Consider the following 12,294-nt stretch of genomic DNA (forward strand, 5'->3'; position numbering starts at 1 on the left):
GCCCTCTGAGATCACCAAGGGCCACCTGAAGCTAGGTTGGTCACCCCATCTCTGCATCCTGTAGCACCTGTGCTTACCTGCCCTGGTACTTCTCAGGCAGAGCCACTGGACAGCTACTAGACTGTACACGGTTGGCACTCTGCACCCCTCCCCTGTTCCCCACCCAGACTGCGAGGTGCCAGATGGGAAGGGGCCACGTCATTCAGCTTGGAATCCGTATCACCTCAAACGCAGTACCTTGCCCGTACTAGACGCTTCACAGGTGTTTGTGGCATTAGTCTTTGATAGAATTCAAGAAATCAGACCTTCAGTCCCAGATCCCTCACTAGCTTGATTTACTAAGCTGTCCTCTAGGGAAAGGTCTTGTTTTTCCAGAACTAGTCCTGGTCGTGCATTTATCCCAAAGCTGTCACTGCAGAGCATTATTTTGATGTCTGGCTTGCCCTGCACATGCAGCATACTACCGCAAGGTGGCAGCAGGGAGCCAGAAACCCATATGCTTGAACATATAATTGTAACAATGATTTGATAGCATACGTATTGCTTTATCAAATATACAACTTTTATGTGACAAGCAATTGTGACATTTCTCTGACTGTATTGTTTTACCCATCTTATCTCTCCATATAAATGGAAAACTGGTCCAGCTCCAGGATTAAATTTTGTTTTATGGTTCCTCAGAATAGCACTTTGCACATAAAGCTGTGACAAGTTTGTGAGCTGCTAACTAAATCATTATTTGCTCTCTGCCACTGGCTCTTAACTAGTGGGCCTTCGGCAATGCCTGGAGACATTTCTAACTGTTCAGACTTGAGGGGACACTAGTGGGCAGAGGCCACAGATGCTGCTAAACATCCCATAATGCCTATGTTGGGTCCCTACAGCAAAGAATTTCTCTGCCCTCTCCACCCCCAAGTCAGAAGAGCTGAGGCTAAGAAACCATGGTCTACAGCAGGGGGTTTCAAACTTGTTTTTAGCAGTGGATCCCTTTACCAAATGAAATCTTAGGAAGAACTCCAGTGGTCCAACTTGATTTTTAAAAGTAGAGCAACTTTAGTTGAAATTGAGGTGGAGGGTTTGGAGCCCCCATCTTCTCTGCAGCCCCCCACCCTCTGCCCATGAACCTCTTGTCTTCATGGATCATTGTTTTGAAAGTACCCATCTCAAGAGTCAAACAGACTTCACTGTTTTATAGAAAAGGTACATAGCAGACCCCACGAGGCAAAGGATTGACTTAAGGGCACACAAATCTGTGTCCTGAACCTCCTCCCCTTCATGGATGGACTCAAATTCAGGCAGGAAAATAAAATCCATCTCTCCCTCCCACTTCCCAAATTATAACCAACTCAGGGAAGCGTCAGACAATTCCATCCGTTGTGGAAGATGAAACCTGCCAGCTCCTCCTCCAGGGCAGGGCCTCTTTCACCTTACTTCCCCCTGGTCCTGGTAAATTGCTGTTATTGTTCAGTCACTCAGCGGTGTCCAACCCTCTGCAACCCCATGGACTGTATAACCCTCCAGGCTCCTCAATCCCTGGGATTTCCCAGGCAAGAGTGCTGGAGTGGGTTGCCATTTCCTTCTCCAGGGGATCTTCCCAACCCAGGGATCTAACCCAGGTCTCCTGCATTGCAGGCAGATTCTTCACCATCTGAGCCACCAGGGAAGCCAAACGAAAGAGGACCTCGATCACAAAAGTTGCAGTGGTTAAATTTCAGGCCCTACATAAAGCTCCTGGCTGCCAGGATTTGGTAAAATTAAAATCACAGAAAACACCAGACAAGGCCGATCTATAAGACAAGAGCCTCTGGAACAGGGGGCGGGTGGGATGGCCCCTGCCGCCCCCACACACCTCCCTCCTTGCAATGAGAATGGGCCTGAGAGGTCAGGTGACACTTAGGTGGCAGCACAGGGGAATTTGAGTTACTGGTTTTAGTTTAGGGAGGGCACTGCCGGCAGCTGGAGGGGTGGGCGAGAGGGGTTGTATTCTGTTCTCCCTGGATGGAGGGGAGTCTAGTAACTTCTCCTGAGAGGATATCACAAAACCACAAGAATGTGGGGGAGCTGTTGCCAAGCAGAGCAGGCTGGGAACCATCGCTTCGCTTCAGCCCAACCTCCTCAGAGCCCGGGTTCTGAGCCAGGTCTGCTGGCTCATCTGTCTGAGTGGCCTTTGATAAGCTGCCCAGTGTGTCTGAACTGGCAGCAGCCACGACTCCGTCCTGTGCCAGGGGCCGGCCACCCCCCGAGGCTGCCACTCCCCACGCTGGCCTGGAACTCAAGGAGGTAGCGGATTCCACCCTGAGACCTGAAACCCTGAAGACACAAAGACTCTCCCGGCCAGGCCTGAGCAGGCCACCAAGGATGACGGACACTGGGAGACTGCCTCCACCTTCAAGAACTGTTAGGGAAGCTTCCTGGTGGCTCAGTGCTAAAGAATCTGCCTGCCAGTGCAGGAGACATGGGTTCCATCCCAGATCCAGGAAGATCCCACACGCCACAGAGCAGCTAAGCCATGCACCACCACTACTGAAGCCTGCCCCGTCTGCTGCTACTGCTAAGTCACTTCAGTCATGTCCGACTCTGTGTGACCCCAGAGACAGCAGCCCACCAGGCTCCCCCATCCCTGGGATTCTCCAGGCAAGAATGGAGTGGGTTGCCATTTCCTTCTCCAATGCATGAAAGTGAAAAGTGAAAGTGAAGTCACTCAGCCGTGTCCGACTCTTAGCGACCCCATGGACTGCAGCCTACCAGGCTCCTCCGTCCATGGGATTTTCCAGGCAAGAGTACTGGAGTGGGGTGCCATTGCCTTCCCCCCTCTAGGGTCCACAACTAATGAGGCTGTGTGTTGCAGCTACTGAAACCCATGCATGCAGCCCTTCTGAAGCATGGGTAGCTACCAAAAGCCCATGCTCTGCAACAAGAGAAGCCAGTGTAGTGAGAAGCCCTCATGTTGCAACTTGCGACTAGCCCCTGCTCACCACAACTAGAGAAAGCCTGCACACAACAGCAAAGACCCAGCAAAACCAAGAAAAAAAGAATTGTTAGGGGACTTTCTGGAGGTTGAGAGACAGCCTCAGCTGAGAAGGCAGGAATCTGCTCTCGGGTTTAAATTCTGCCACTCAGTAGCTGTGTGGTTTTGGGCAAAAGACTTCCCGTCTCTGAGCCTTCATTTCCTTAGCTGTAAAATCAGGGCACAGGCTGCTTATCTGTAAGCTGCCATCCCGATCTTTATGGAAAACCACAGTTGCAAAGCTCCCCTGGCCCACAGTCATTCATTTAGCACAAATCTGCAGAATTTAAAGTCTACATACGCCAGGGAAGCAGCAGGCCAGCAGAGAGATTTTTGGCAGCCTCTGTGCTGATGATGACTCCGGGGCCTCTCCTGACCCTCCCAGCCCCTTCCAGCTCTGTCCTCTGCCTGCGTTCCGCCCCACAATCCTGCACGCCTGAGCTCCTTCTGCCTAAGATGCTCTTTCTTTCTCTGTCACTCATCCCCTTGGAGATTCCCCAGGAAGCGTGGTTATTAAAGCCCACCCCACCTTCCCCAAGGGCTTCCCAGGTGGCTCAGTGGTAAAGAATCTGCCTGCCAGTGCAGGAGATGTGGGCTCAATCCCTGGGTTGGGAAGATCCCCTGGAGGAGGAAATGGCAACCGGCTCCAGCATTCTTGCCTGGGAAATCCCATAACAGAGGAGCCTGGTGGGCTGCAGTCCACAAGGTCACAAAGAATCCAACATGACTTAGCAGCTTACCAACAACTCCTTACAACCAAACACAGGAGCAGCCTTCTGGTTCCTTGGTGCGTGGCTATCGGCTTCTCTGCTGTGTACCCAAATGCCGCCCTCCCTGTCTCACTCTGACCTTGTCTCTGCTCACTCTCGGGCCACTCTCTTGCTGGCCCTGCTCATGTCTCACAGTTCCAGTTCCAGTTCCAGCTCCCAGGCCTATCTCGTGATTCCTCCCTCCCCAATGTCTCTTGCCACCCATATCCTACCATTGCCCTGAGCCTTAGAACATGGGAGAATTTAACTCTGCCGAGCTCATAAAATCCATTAAGCGGAAAGTGGAACATTCCTTGCTGCTTTACAGAGAGCGTTGGGGATGGAGAGAGAGGGAATGAAGCCCTGTGGAAGAGAATCACCTTTTTCCACATCTCGTCCCTCTTGCTGTTGAAGTCGCCTGTGCCTGGAATGTCCACCAGCACAACCCCTTCTGGAATCAGCTCTGATTTGGGAAGGGTCACTTCCACCAGTTTGATCAAGGGCCAGATGTGTGTCTCAGTGGATCCTCCATCCCAGTCTCTCCTCTGGGTCCGGATGTAGGGGTCCAGCTTGACAGACAGCTCCTCTGCCTGAGGAAGAAGGACAAGGTCACGTACACCAGACGGTCTCCAGCAGCTCTGCCCTGGATGGGCTGTGACTCAGGTTCAGCAGAGGTCCACTGAGTCACGTGAGGAGCAGTGCTGGGCGAAGGGCCCCAGGAGGCCTGAGGTCCTCCCTGGAAGGGTCTAGACTCAGAACTACAAAGAGCACTGGGAGATCAGGAAATTCAAGCTCCTCTGGGCTTCCCTGCTGGCTCAGATGGTAAAGAATCCACCTGCAGTGCAGAAAATCCAGGTTCTATCCCTGGGTTGGGAAGATCCCCTGGAGAAGGAAGTGACAATCCACTCCAATGTTCTTGCCTGGAGAATCCCATGGGCAGAGGGGCCTGGCGAGCTTCAGTCCGGGGGTCACAAAGAGTGAGACCTCTAACTAACACTGACAGACAGGCGGAGAAAACAAAAGCAGTGGGAAAGGACTTCAGGGAAGTTATCGCTTCACTGGGTGATGATTTTATCTCTTAAATTCCATTCCAGTTCTAAAACCAATGGAAATCACCTGCAATGTTCTAAGTTTGTGTGAGAGAGAGAGGATTTTTGAACTAATGTGAACATTTTCATGACCAGAAAACCCTGACTGGAAAATGGATCATGAAATGGTGACCATATTTTCTACGTTGAGAATTGGTCTGAAGTTGATCTTCAAAAGGTTTTAAAAGTTTGTCTTCCAAGTTCGAAAGAATATATGGACAGACCGGCACTTCCATGATATTTTAACCATGGTGAGTGAGATGAAGACTCATTCTCAGCCTGTTGTTTTTCCCTAAACATATTCATGCCAGCAACTCTGCGCACTGGGATAATTCAGAGGACAGAAGATTTGGGATGTATGCAGTCACTGTTGATAAATATCTATAGAATGGCCCTGAAAGAAAGATAAATTCTTAAGAGAGTTGAGATCAAATCAGAGAATGTGTTGCTATCTGGGTAGGAAATAAGAGAGATCATCAAGGGACTTCCCTGGTAGTCTACTGGTTAAGACTTTGTCTTCCAACGCAGGGGGCATGGATTCAATTTCTGGTCAGGGAGCTATGATCCCACATGCCTCACAGTCAAAACACCAAAAAACAGAAAATATATTGTAACATATGCAATAAAGACTTTAAAAATGGCCCACATCCACAAAAATTTGTTTAAAAGATAGCAATTCTAATCAAATAATACAAAATTGTGAGAGAAGAGATGATAAAACTTCTTTAAGATATTCTGATTAAAAAACAAACAAGCTTCGATAAGGGCAACAGAAAAGAAAAGGCACTGGGCTTAAGAAAGCGTGGGCTTTCTGTAAGAAGATGGGTCCAGTCAATAAACTGGGCTTCCCAAGTGGCAACAGTGGTAAAGAACCTGCCTACCAATGCAAGAGACATAAGAGACGTGGGTTCAGTCCCTGGGTTGGGAAGATCCCCTGGAGGAGGGAATGGCAACCCACTCCCGTATTCTTGCCTGGAGAATCCCATGGACAGAGGAGCCTGGCGGGCCTCGGTCCATGTGGTCGCACAGAGTCAGACAGGACTGAAGCAGCTTAGCCTGCACATACCACTCAGTAAACTAGTGGAGACAAGCCATTCTAGGATCTAGACTCAGATTCCCTTTCCCCTGTCTGTAATCCATGCCCCAAAGCCTGAATCTGTGCCCTCACTCCTGGAGATGGTGATTCCATTCGTCTTGTTTCAAATGGGTAAATTTGTCACGCTGGGAAGGAATATTTCTAAGTGCAGAGTAGTGAGGAAATGAATATTACCTTGACACCTTGATGTAAGTTGTATGTATTCAGATAAAGTAACCAGTTGTGTCATCATTGTGTTTCTTTGGACATGCTCTGTCTGTATTCTTGGGTGGGGGGGGTTCCTTTTTGAATTTTATTGAAGTATAGCTGGTTTACAATGTTGTGTTTGGTTTCTACTAGTGGCTCAGTCATACATATATAGACTCTTTACTGTACTCTTTTCCACTGTGGCTTATCACAGGATATTGAATATAGTTCCCTGTGCTATACAGGAGGACCTTGTTGTCTACCCATTAATTAGTTTTAATTATGGGCTTCCCTGGTGGCTCAGATGGTAAAGAATGGCCTGCAATGCAGGAGACCTGGGTTTGATCCCTCCCTGGGTTGGGAAGATCCCCTGCAGGAGGGGATGGCAACCCACTCCAGTATTCTTGCCTGGAGAATCCCATGGACAGAGGAGCCTGGCGGGCTGTTGTTCATGGGGCCGCAAAGAGTTGGACGTGACCGAGTGACTATCCATTTAAACATAATAAAGGGGGCTACTACATTTGTTTGATTTTCTAGATATATGAAAGCTAAGTGCCTTGAAAGGTTTAATTCATTTGACTTCTAAGTATGTCTGGTCAAGTAGTTCAAACTTTTTGAGAGAAACAAATATGCTAAATTTGAACTCTTAAGTCTAAGGAATGTTGATTAATTGTGTAAGTAGTATTAACTTTTAAAGGAGGCTTTTCTATATTAAACTTAGGAGATAATTGGACATTAAATTTTAGAACTGGTGTAAATAATTGTTCTTACCTTATATAAAAAGCACCTGATTTACAAATAGAATAACAATATTTTAAAGGTGAATTTTAAGATGCAAGAAAAACTAGGTTTTTTTAGTATGCAACGTAAGTAAATTGCATATTAGTTCCACATGTATTTTGGTTTAATTTAAAATTGAATTTTAATTTTTTTTTTTAAATATTGATCATAAAAGTGAGGAGAGCCTGGTTCTACCAGTTGCTTATCTAATATCCACCCTGCCCTTCAGCCATGCCAGCGGCATCCTGACTGTTTGTATATTTGGGAAGGCAGTGGATTGAGACTGATCTCAGCCAACCACAACAAGTCAGCTACTTGTTCCCCGAGACTCCCTTGCAGCTCAGAAAACCCACATGACTCAGTACTGACCAAGAAAATCTACATGGAAATCTGTTAGGTGTGTTTCTAGGAAAGCTTTTACTTCCCAGTAAAAGAGGAGACGTGGTTGGTACCCCCTGTTTAGCATTTGTCCCTTCCATGAAGCTAGCTGAGAAGCTCAGCACTTCAGTAGCCATTGTGTGAAAATGAGGCCCCAGGATGTAGGTCAGGGGGACCAGAGGTATGTTGATCTCGACGTCATTGAGCCCCCGAACCAACCCACAAACCCAACTGCCCCCGGACTTCTTATGTGAGACAATGGATAAATCCCAATTTGTTTAAGCTGTTATAAACTTGGGTTGTTTTTTTTTTTTTTTGCTGCAAAACACATCCTTAATTAATCCTCAAGTAACTATTAACAGTCTTTCCTGTGCACAAAAGCTCCCCTCTCAGACAGGAAAAATTCCTATTTGACTTGCAAATGAAAAATCATGGCTACTTCTGATTTTGGTACCAACTTATTTCCAACAAAACATTGTGCCTTGGGACTTCCCTGCTAGTCCAGCGGCTGAGACCCAGCACTCCCAATGCAGGGGGCCTGAGTTTAATCCCTGGTCAGGGAACTAGATCCCACCTGCAGCGCTGAAGATCAAAGATCCTGTGTGCTGCAACTAAAACCCGGCGCAGCCAAATAAATAAGTAAATAAAAATATTTGTAAAAAGCGCAGGTGTGGGGGTGTCCTAGGTGGCTCAGTGATAGAGTCCCCCTGCCAATGCAGGAGCTATGGGTTCAGTCCCTGATCCGGGAAGATGCCACATGCCTCGGAGGCTAAGCCTGAGTGCCACAACTATTGAGCCTGGGTTCTAGAGCCCGTGCCCTGCAACAGGAAAGGCTGCCACAATGAGAACTAGAGAGTGGCCCCCACCTGCCTCAACTGGAGAAAAGCCCATGCAGCAGCGAAGACCCAGCACAGCCAAAAATAAGTCAATAAATAAAAATGAAAAAAGAGAGAACCTTGTGCCTTGCACAAATCCCCTAAATGGATTCAGTTATTACCCTTGAGGCTCATAAGAGAAACATTTGAAGCTACCTCTTCTGCCTTGAGGGAGATGACTCTGGAGGTGGGAATCTTTCCTCTGGGCTTGGCCCTTAGTAACTCCTCGTAGCTCTTTCCTTCCGCTCCGTTTCCATAAAACATCTGCAGCTTCCAAACAGCTTCCTCCACCGCATCGCCCCTGTCCCACGCATCCTCCTCTTCCCCGCCCAGCTCCTCCGTCCTGTGCAGGAGTGTCGTCAGGTTCTTCAGCTCCTCCTTCCACTCCTGCCAAGACAGAGCGGGGCCAAGCCCCCCGCCCACCATGACCCAGATACAGCAGACATTGGCAAAGTCCAGTGAGCCTGTGGGGGGCAGGGGGCTCCAGGAAATCTAAGATCATCTAATCCAGGCAGGTTTCATCTAACCCATCCCGCTTGTTTGGTCAATGAGGAAACAGGAACCCAAAGAGGAAATCGTCTTGCCCAAAGTCCCATAACCAGCTGAGGCAGCACCCAAGCTAGAGCCCCCATCTCGTTCTTTTGGACTTTCTCATTGTGTATGGGCTATATGCTTTTTGTTTAACAGAGATGTGAGCTATGTTTACAAGGAATATAATGTGAATCTGTAAGAGAGAGAGAGGGAAAGAAAGAAAAGGAAGAGGGACGACAGAAAGAAGGAAGAAGAAAGGATGGAGAGAGAGAGGAAAATAGGGAGAATGGGAAAGAAAGGAGGAGGGAGAAAGAGAGAGAAGGAGTGAAGGAAGGAAGGGGAGGAGGAAGGAGGGAGAAAGGAGAAAGAGAGAGAAGATGACAGGGAGAGAGAGGAGAAGGGGAGAAGGAAGGAAGGAGGCAGGCAGCTCTTACCTGGTCGGAGAGAAGGTGGATTTTGGCCTCATACTGCTCACAGCACCCTGAGCTCACTTGAACGATACATGACGTACATATACTTTCTCCAGACACAGGTAGCAACATGGCTTGCTGGATGATGGCATTGATCAGGGAGCTCTTCCCGGCCCCAGTGCTTCCGAATAATCCAATGTAGATGGGGTCCAATGATGGTTTTTCAATCAAAGCAAGAAGCCGGTTTCTAGATCAGTTTTAAAATGCTCATTGTCAAGGTCATCAAAGCAAAGGTTGGGAGAATGTCAGAACATACAGCAACTGAGCTCTAATCCCGGTCAAGTCACCCCGTCTTTCTGAGTCTCTGCAGTCTCTTTGGTCGAAGGAGAATATTCAGCCCTGTTTACTATACAGAGGAGGATCAAATGAGATTATGCAAAAAGGGATTTCTCTAATTGGGTGGTTAAGAATCCGCCTTCCAATGCAGGGGGTGTGGGTTGGATCCCTGGTTGGGGAACCAAGTCCCCGCATGCTCCGGGGCAACTGAACCCATGTGCCATAACTAGAGAAACTTATGTGCTGCAGCTAAAGAAGCCTGCCACAAGCAGGGGCCCATGTGCTGCAGCCAAGACTCAGCACAGAAAAAAATCTGATATTTAAAAAAAGAATATGCAAAGACACTTGGCAATGATAATTCTTCCCAGGTAGTACAGTAGTACAAAATCTGCCTGCCAATGCAAGAGAGGCAAGAGACATGGGTTCAATCCCTGGGTCGGGAAGATCCCCTGGAGTTGAAAATGGCAACTCACTCCAGTATTCTTGCCTGGGATAGCCCATGGACAGAGGAGCCTGGCGGGCTACAGCCCATGGGGTTGCAAAGAGAAGGACACGACTGAGCACACGAGAAGAAGAAATGATAATTCTACACAAACTCTGCAATGTCTACATAGATGTGACGTCTCCTTGTTCATGTTCCATGAAAATTACACAGTCTTGATCTTAGACATGAACTTTATACAGTGGTGAGAAGCGTTATTAGGAGCAACCCTGAGGGTCTTACTCAGGGAGGAGGTGTAGCAGGATGGGCAGGAGATGTAGCCTCGACCCCACTTGAATCTTTCAAGGCAGCTGGACAGGACCTTTGATGGCACAGGTTCAGAGTCCCACAGCCTGGGCTGGATTCCACCCCTTTTATTCATCAGCAGTGTGACTTTGGTCAATGTCTTGGACTCTTTGAGCCTCAAGTTTAGGAAAATAGTGGGGTGATAATCATGGCTTCTACTTTATTAGGAGTTTTGGGACAGTTAAATGGAATTTGATGTATGAATGTAGAGCACTTTCACCTTCCGTTTTCAAAATCTTTAGCAGGTTACCTAGCAACGGTGACAGCGCAGAGTGGCAACTACCAGTGTTAACAGAAATGGCCCACAGCAACAGAACTTTCTGGCTTTCTTTGCTTAGTTCCTAACCAGAAATTCTCTTTTATTATTGCAGAAAAGCCTCTACCACCACCTAAGGAAAGACATCCAAGGAAGATCTGATGGTAGCTGATACCAGACTCACATGAGGTACTTGACGCTGTTGGGGATGCTGTCATCCAGGAACACGGACTGAATAAGTTTCTGGTAAGTGTTGCTCAAAACTCTTCTGGTCCGAGACTCCAGTTTTTCATCTGGTATCAACAGAGATGTATTAGCGAGGATGTATTAATACCTGGCAGGCTTCCCTGGTCACTCAGACAGTAAAGAATCCACCTGCAATTGGGAGACCTGGGTTCAACCCCTGGGTTGGGAGGATCCCCTGGAGGAGGGCATGGCAACCCCCTCTTCTTGCCTGGAGAATCGCCATGGACAGAGGAGCCTGGTGCGCTACAGTCCACGGGGTCGCAAAGAGTCGGACACGACTGGGTGACTAAGCGCATTAATACCTGGCAGGGATCAAGCACTTGGTCCCCACAGAGGGAGTCTGCTTAACACTGCAGAAAAGGCTGGGGTGGTGAAATGAAAAGCCAGTTAAACAAAAGAGCAAGTTATCTGATGGGAGAGGTCACAGATCGTGGGAAAGAGCAATCATTGATGACGAGAGCCCCCCAACGAGCAAGGCGGCTCTGAAGCACAAGATAGTACCAGTCAGCGTCCACTTCACCATGGGCTATAGCACCTCTACAGTCTTCTCTCCTGTGGTCATAGATAGAAGAAAACTGCAAGGACATCCTATAAATACCCACAAAAGCACCAGACCAACCATTTTCACAGTGTTAATCAGGAAGAGATTATTTTTGTAACAAGCCTTCTCTCCAGATCTTGAGAGAGAAACTGTCAGATCACAGTATCTCTGCAGAGACTAGGAGGCCTCCTATTGTTGTTTTTTTTTTTTTAATATTTATTTATTTGGCTGTATTGGGTCCTAGTGGCGGCATGCAAACTCTGGTTGCAATATGTGGGGTCTAGTTCCCCAACCAAGGATCAAACCTGGACCCTCTGCACTGGGAGCTCAGAATCTTAACCACTGGACCACCAGGGAAGTCCCGAGGCCTCCTTTTACGGGGTCAAGATCATTCAAAGACGTTCCATCCTGCTTCTTCAAGTACCCTTCTCTTCTTTTGAGGATGTTAACACATCTGGGAAAGAACAGAGCTGCACTAAACAAGCGATAGAGCATTTTCAGGGCACTCACATTCCTTGAGGGCGCTTTGTTCCACAGAGGGAAAGGCTCGAAACCTCTGGTCTCGATCGGATCGTCGTCTTTTTCTCATTGGTTCTTTAAATATGTCATCATCCACTAGAGAGAAACAGGAGCTACATAAAATTACATATAAAATTATAGGTCTTGGGGGGATGGTGTACCGTGGACCCAAAACACAGTCCACTTATATGCAGATTTTCAACTGTGAAGGGGGGGGGTCCGTTACTCTCATCCCTGTGTTGTTCAGGGGTCCCTGTTTTTGCCTGACCTCTATCAATACACACACCCCAAGAGGCTAGAAGGATCCCTGCCAGCCCTGGTTGTTTGTGAGCTCATTTCAGAAGCAGCCCTGTTGGGTCATTCCAGTCTGATTCCCAATTCCCAGAGTCCCAGGACTTTGCATCTAGTTCCGAAATGCAGCCCAACCTATCTCCCCAGAAGATAAGTCAGGATGACATGAAAAGTTCCTGTTTGCGAATCCTGGGAAGCCAAGATGGCTGGATATTCTT

At 48.0% G+C, this 12,294-nt stretch overlaps 1 protein-coding gene across 6 annotated transcripts in view; it reads right to left on the bottom strand.

The window, feature by feature from the left end:
* The window catches only part of NUGGC (nuclear GTPase, germinal center associated), a 53,493-nt gene that overhangs the window by 24,481 nt on the left and 16,718 nt on the right, over positions 1-12,294 (bottom strand). For 5 of the 6 annotated variants that reach the window (XM_043486682.1, XM_043486686.1, XM_043486684.1 and 2 more), the window contains exons 3-7: positions 11,777-11,881; positions 10,664-10,772; positions 9,125-9,347; positions 8,316-8,546; positions 4,137-4,346 (exon numbers count right to left, since the gene is read on the bottom strand). In XM_043486682.1, coding sequence (XP_043342617.1) covers positions 4,137-4,346; positions 8,316-8,546; positions 9,125-9,347; positions 10,664-10,772; positions 11,777-11,881 — 878 coding nt within the window. Of the gene's footprint in view, positions 1-4,136; positions 4,347-8,315; positions 8,547-9,124; positions 9,348-10,663; positions 10,773-11,776; positions 11,899-12,294 lie in introns of all 6 variants that reach the window. The other variant, XM_043486685.1, reaches the window with a different exon arrangement.

The sequence above is a fragment of the Cervus canadensis genome, chromosome 14, assembly GCF_019320065.1.
Source record: "Cervus canadensis isolate Bull #8, Minnesota chromosome 14, ASM1932006v1, whole genome shotgun sequence".
Classification (NCBI taxonomy): Eukaryota; Metazoa; Chordata; class Mammalia; order Artiodactyla; family Cervidae; genus Cervus; species Cervus canadensis.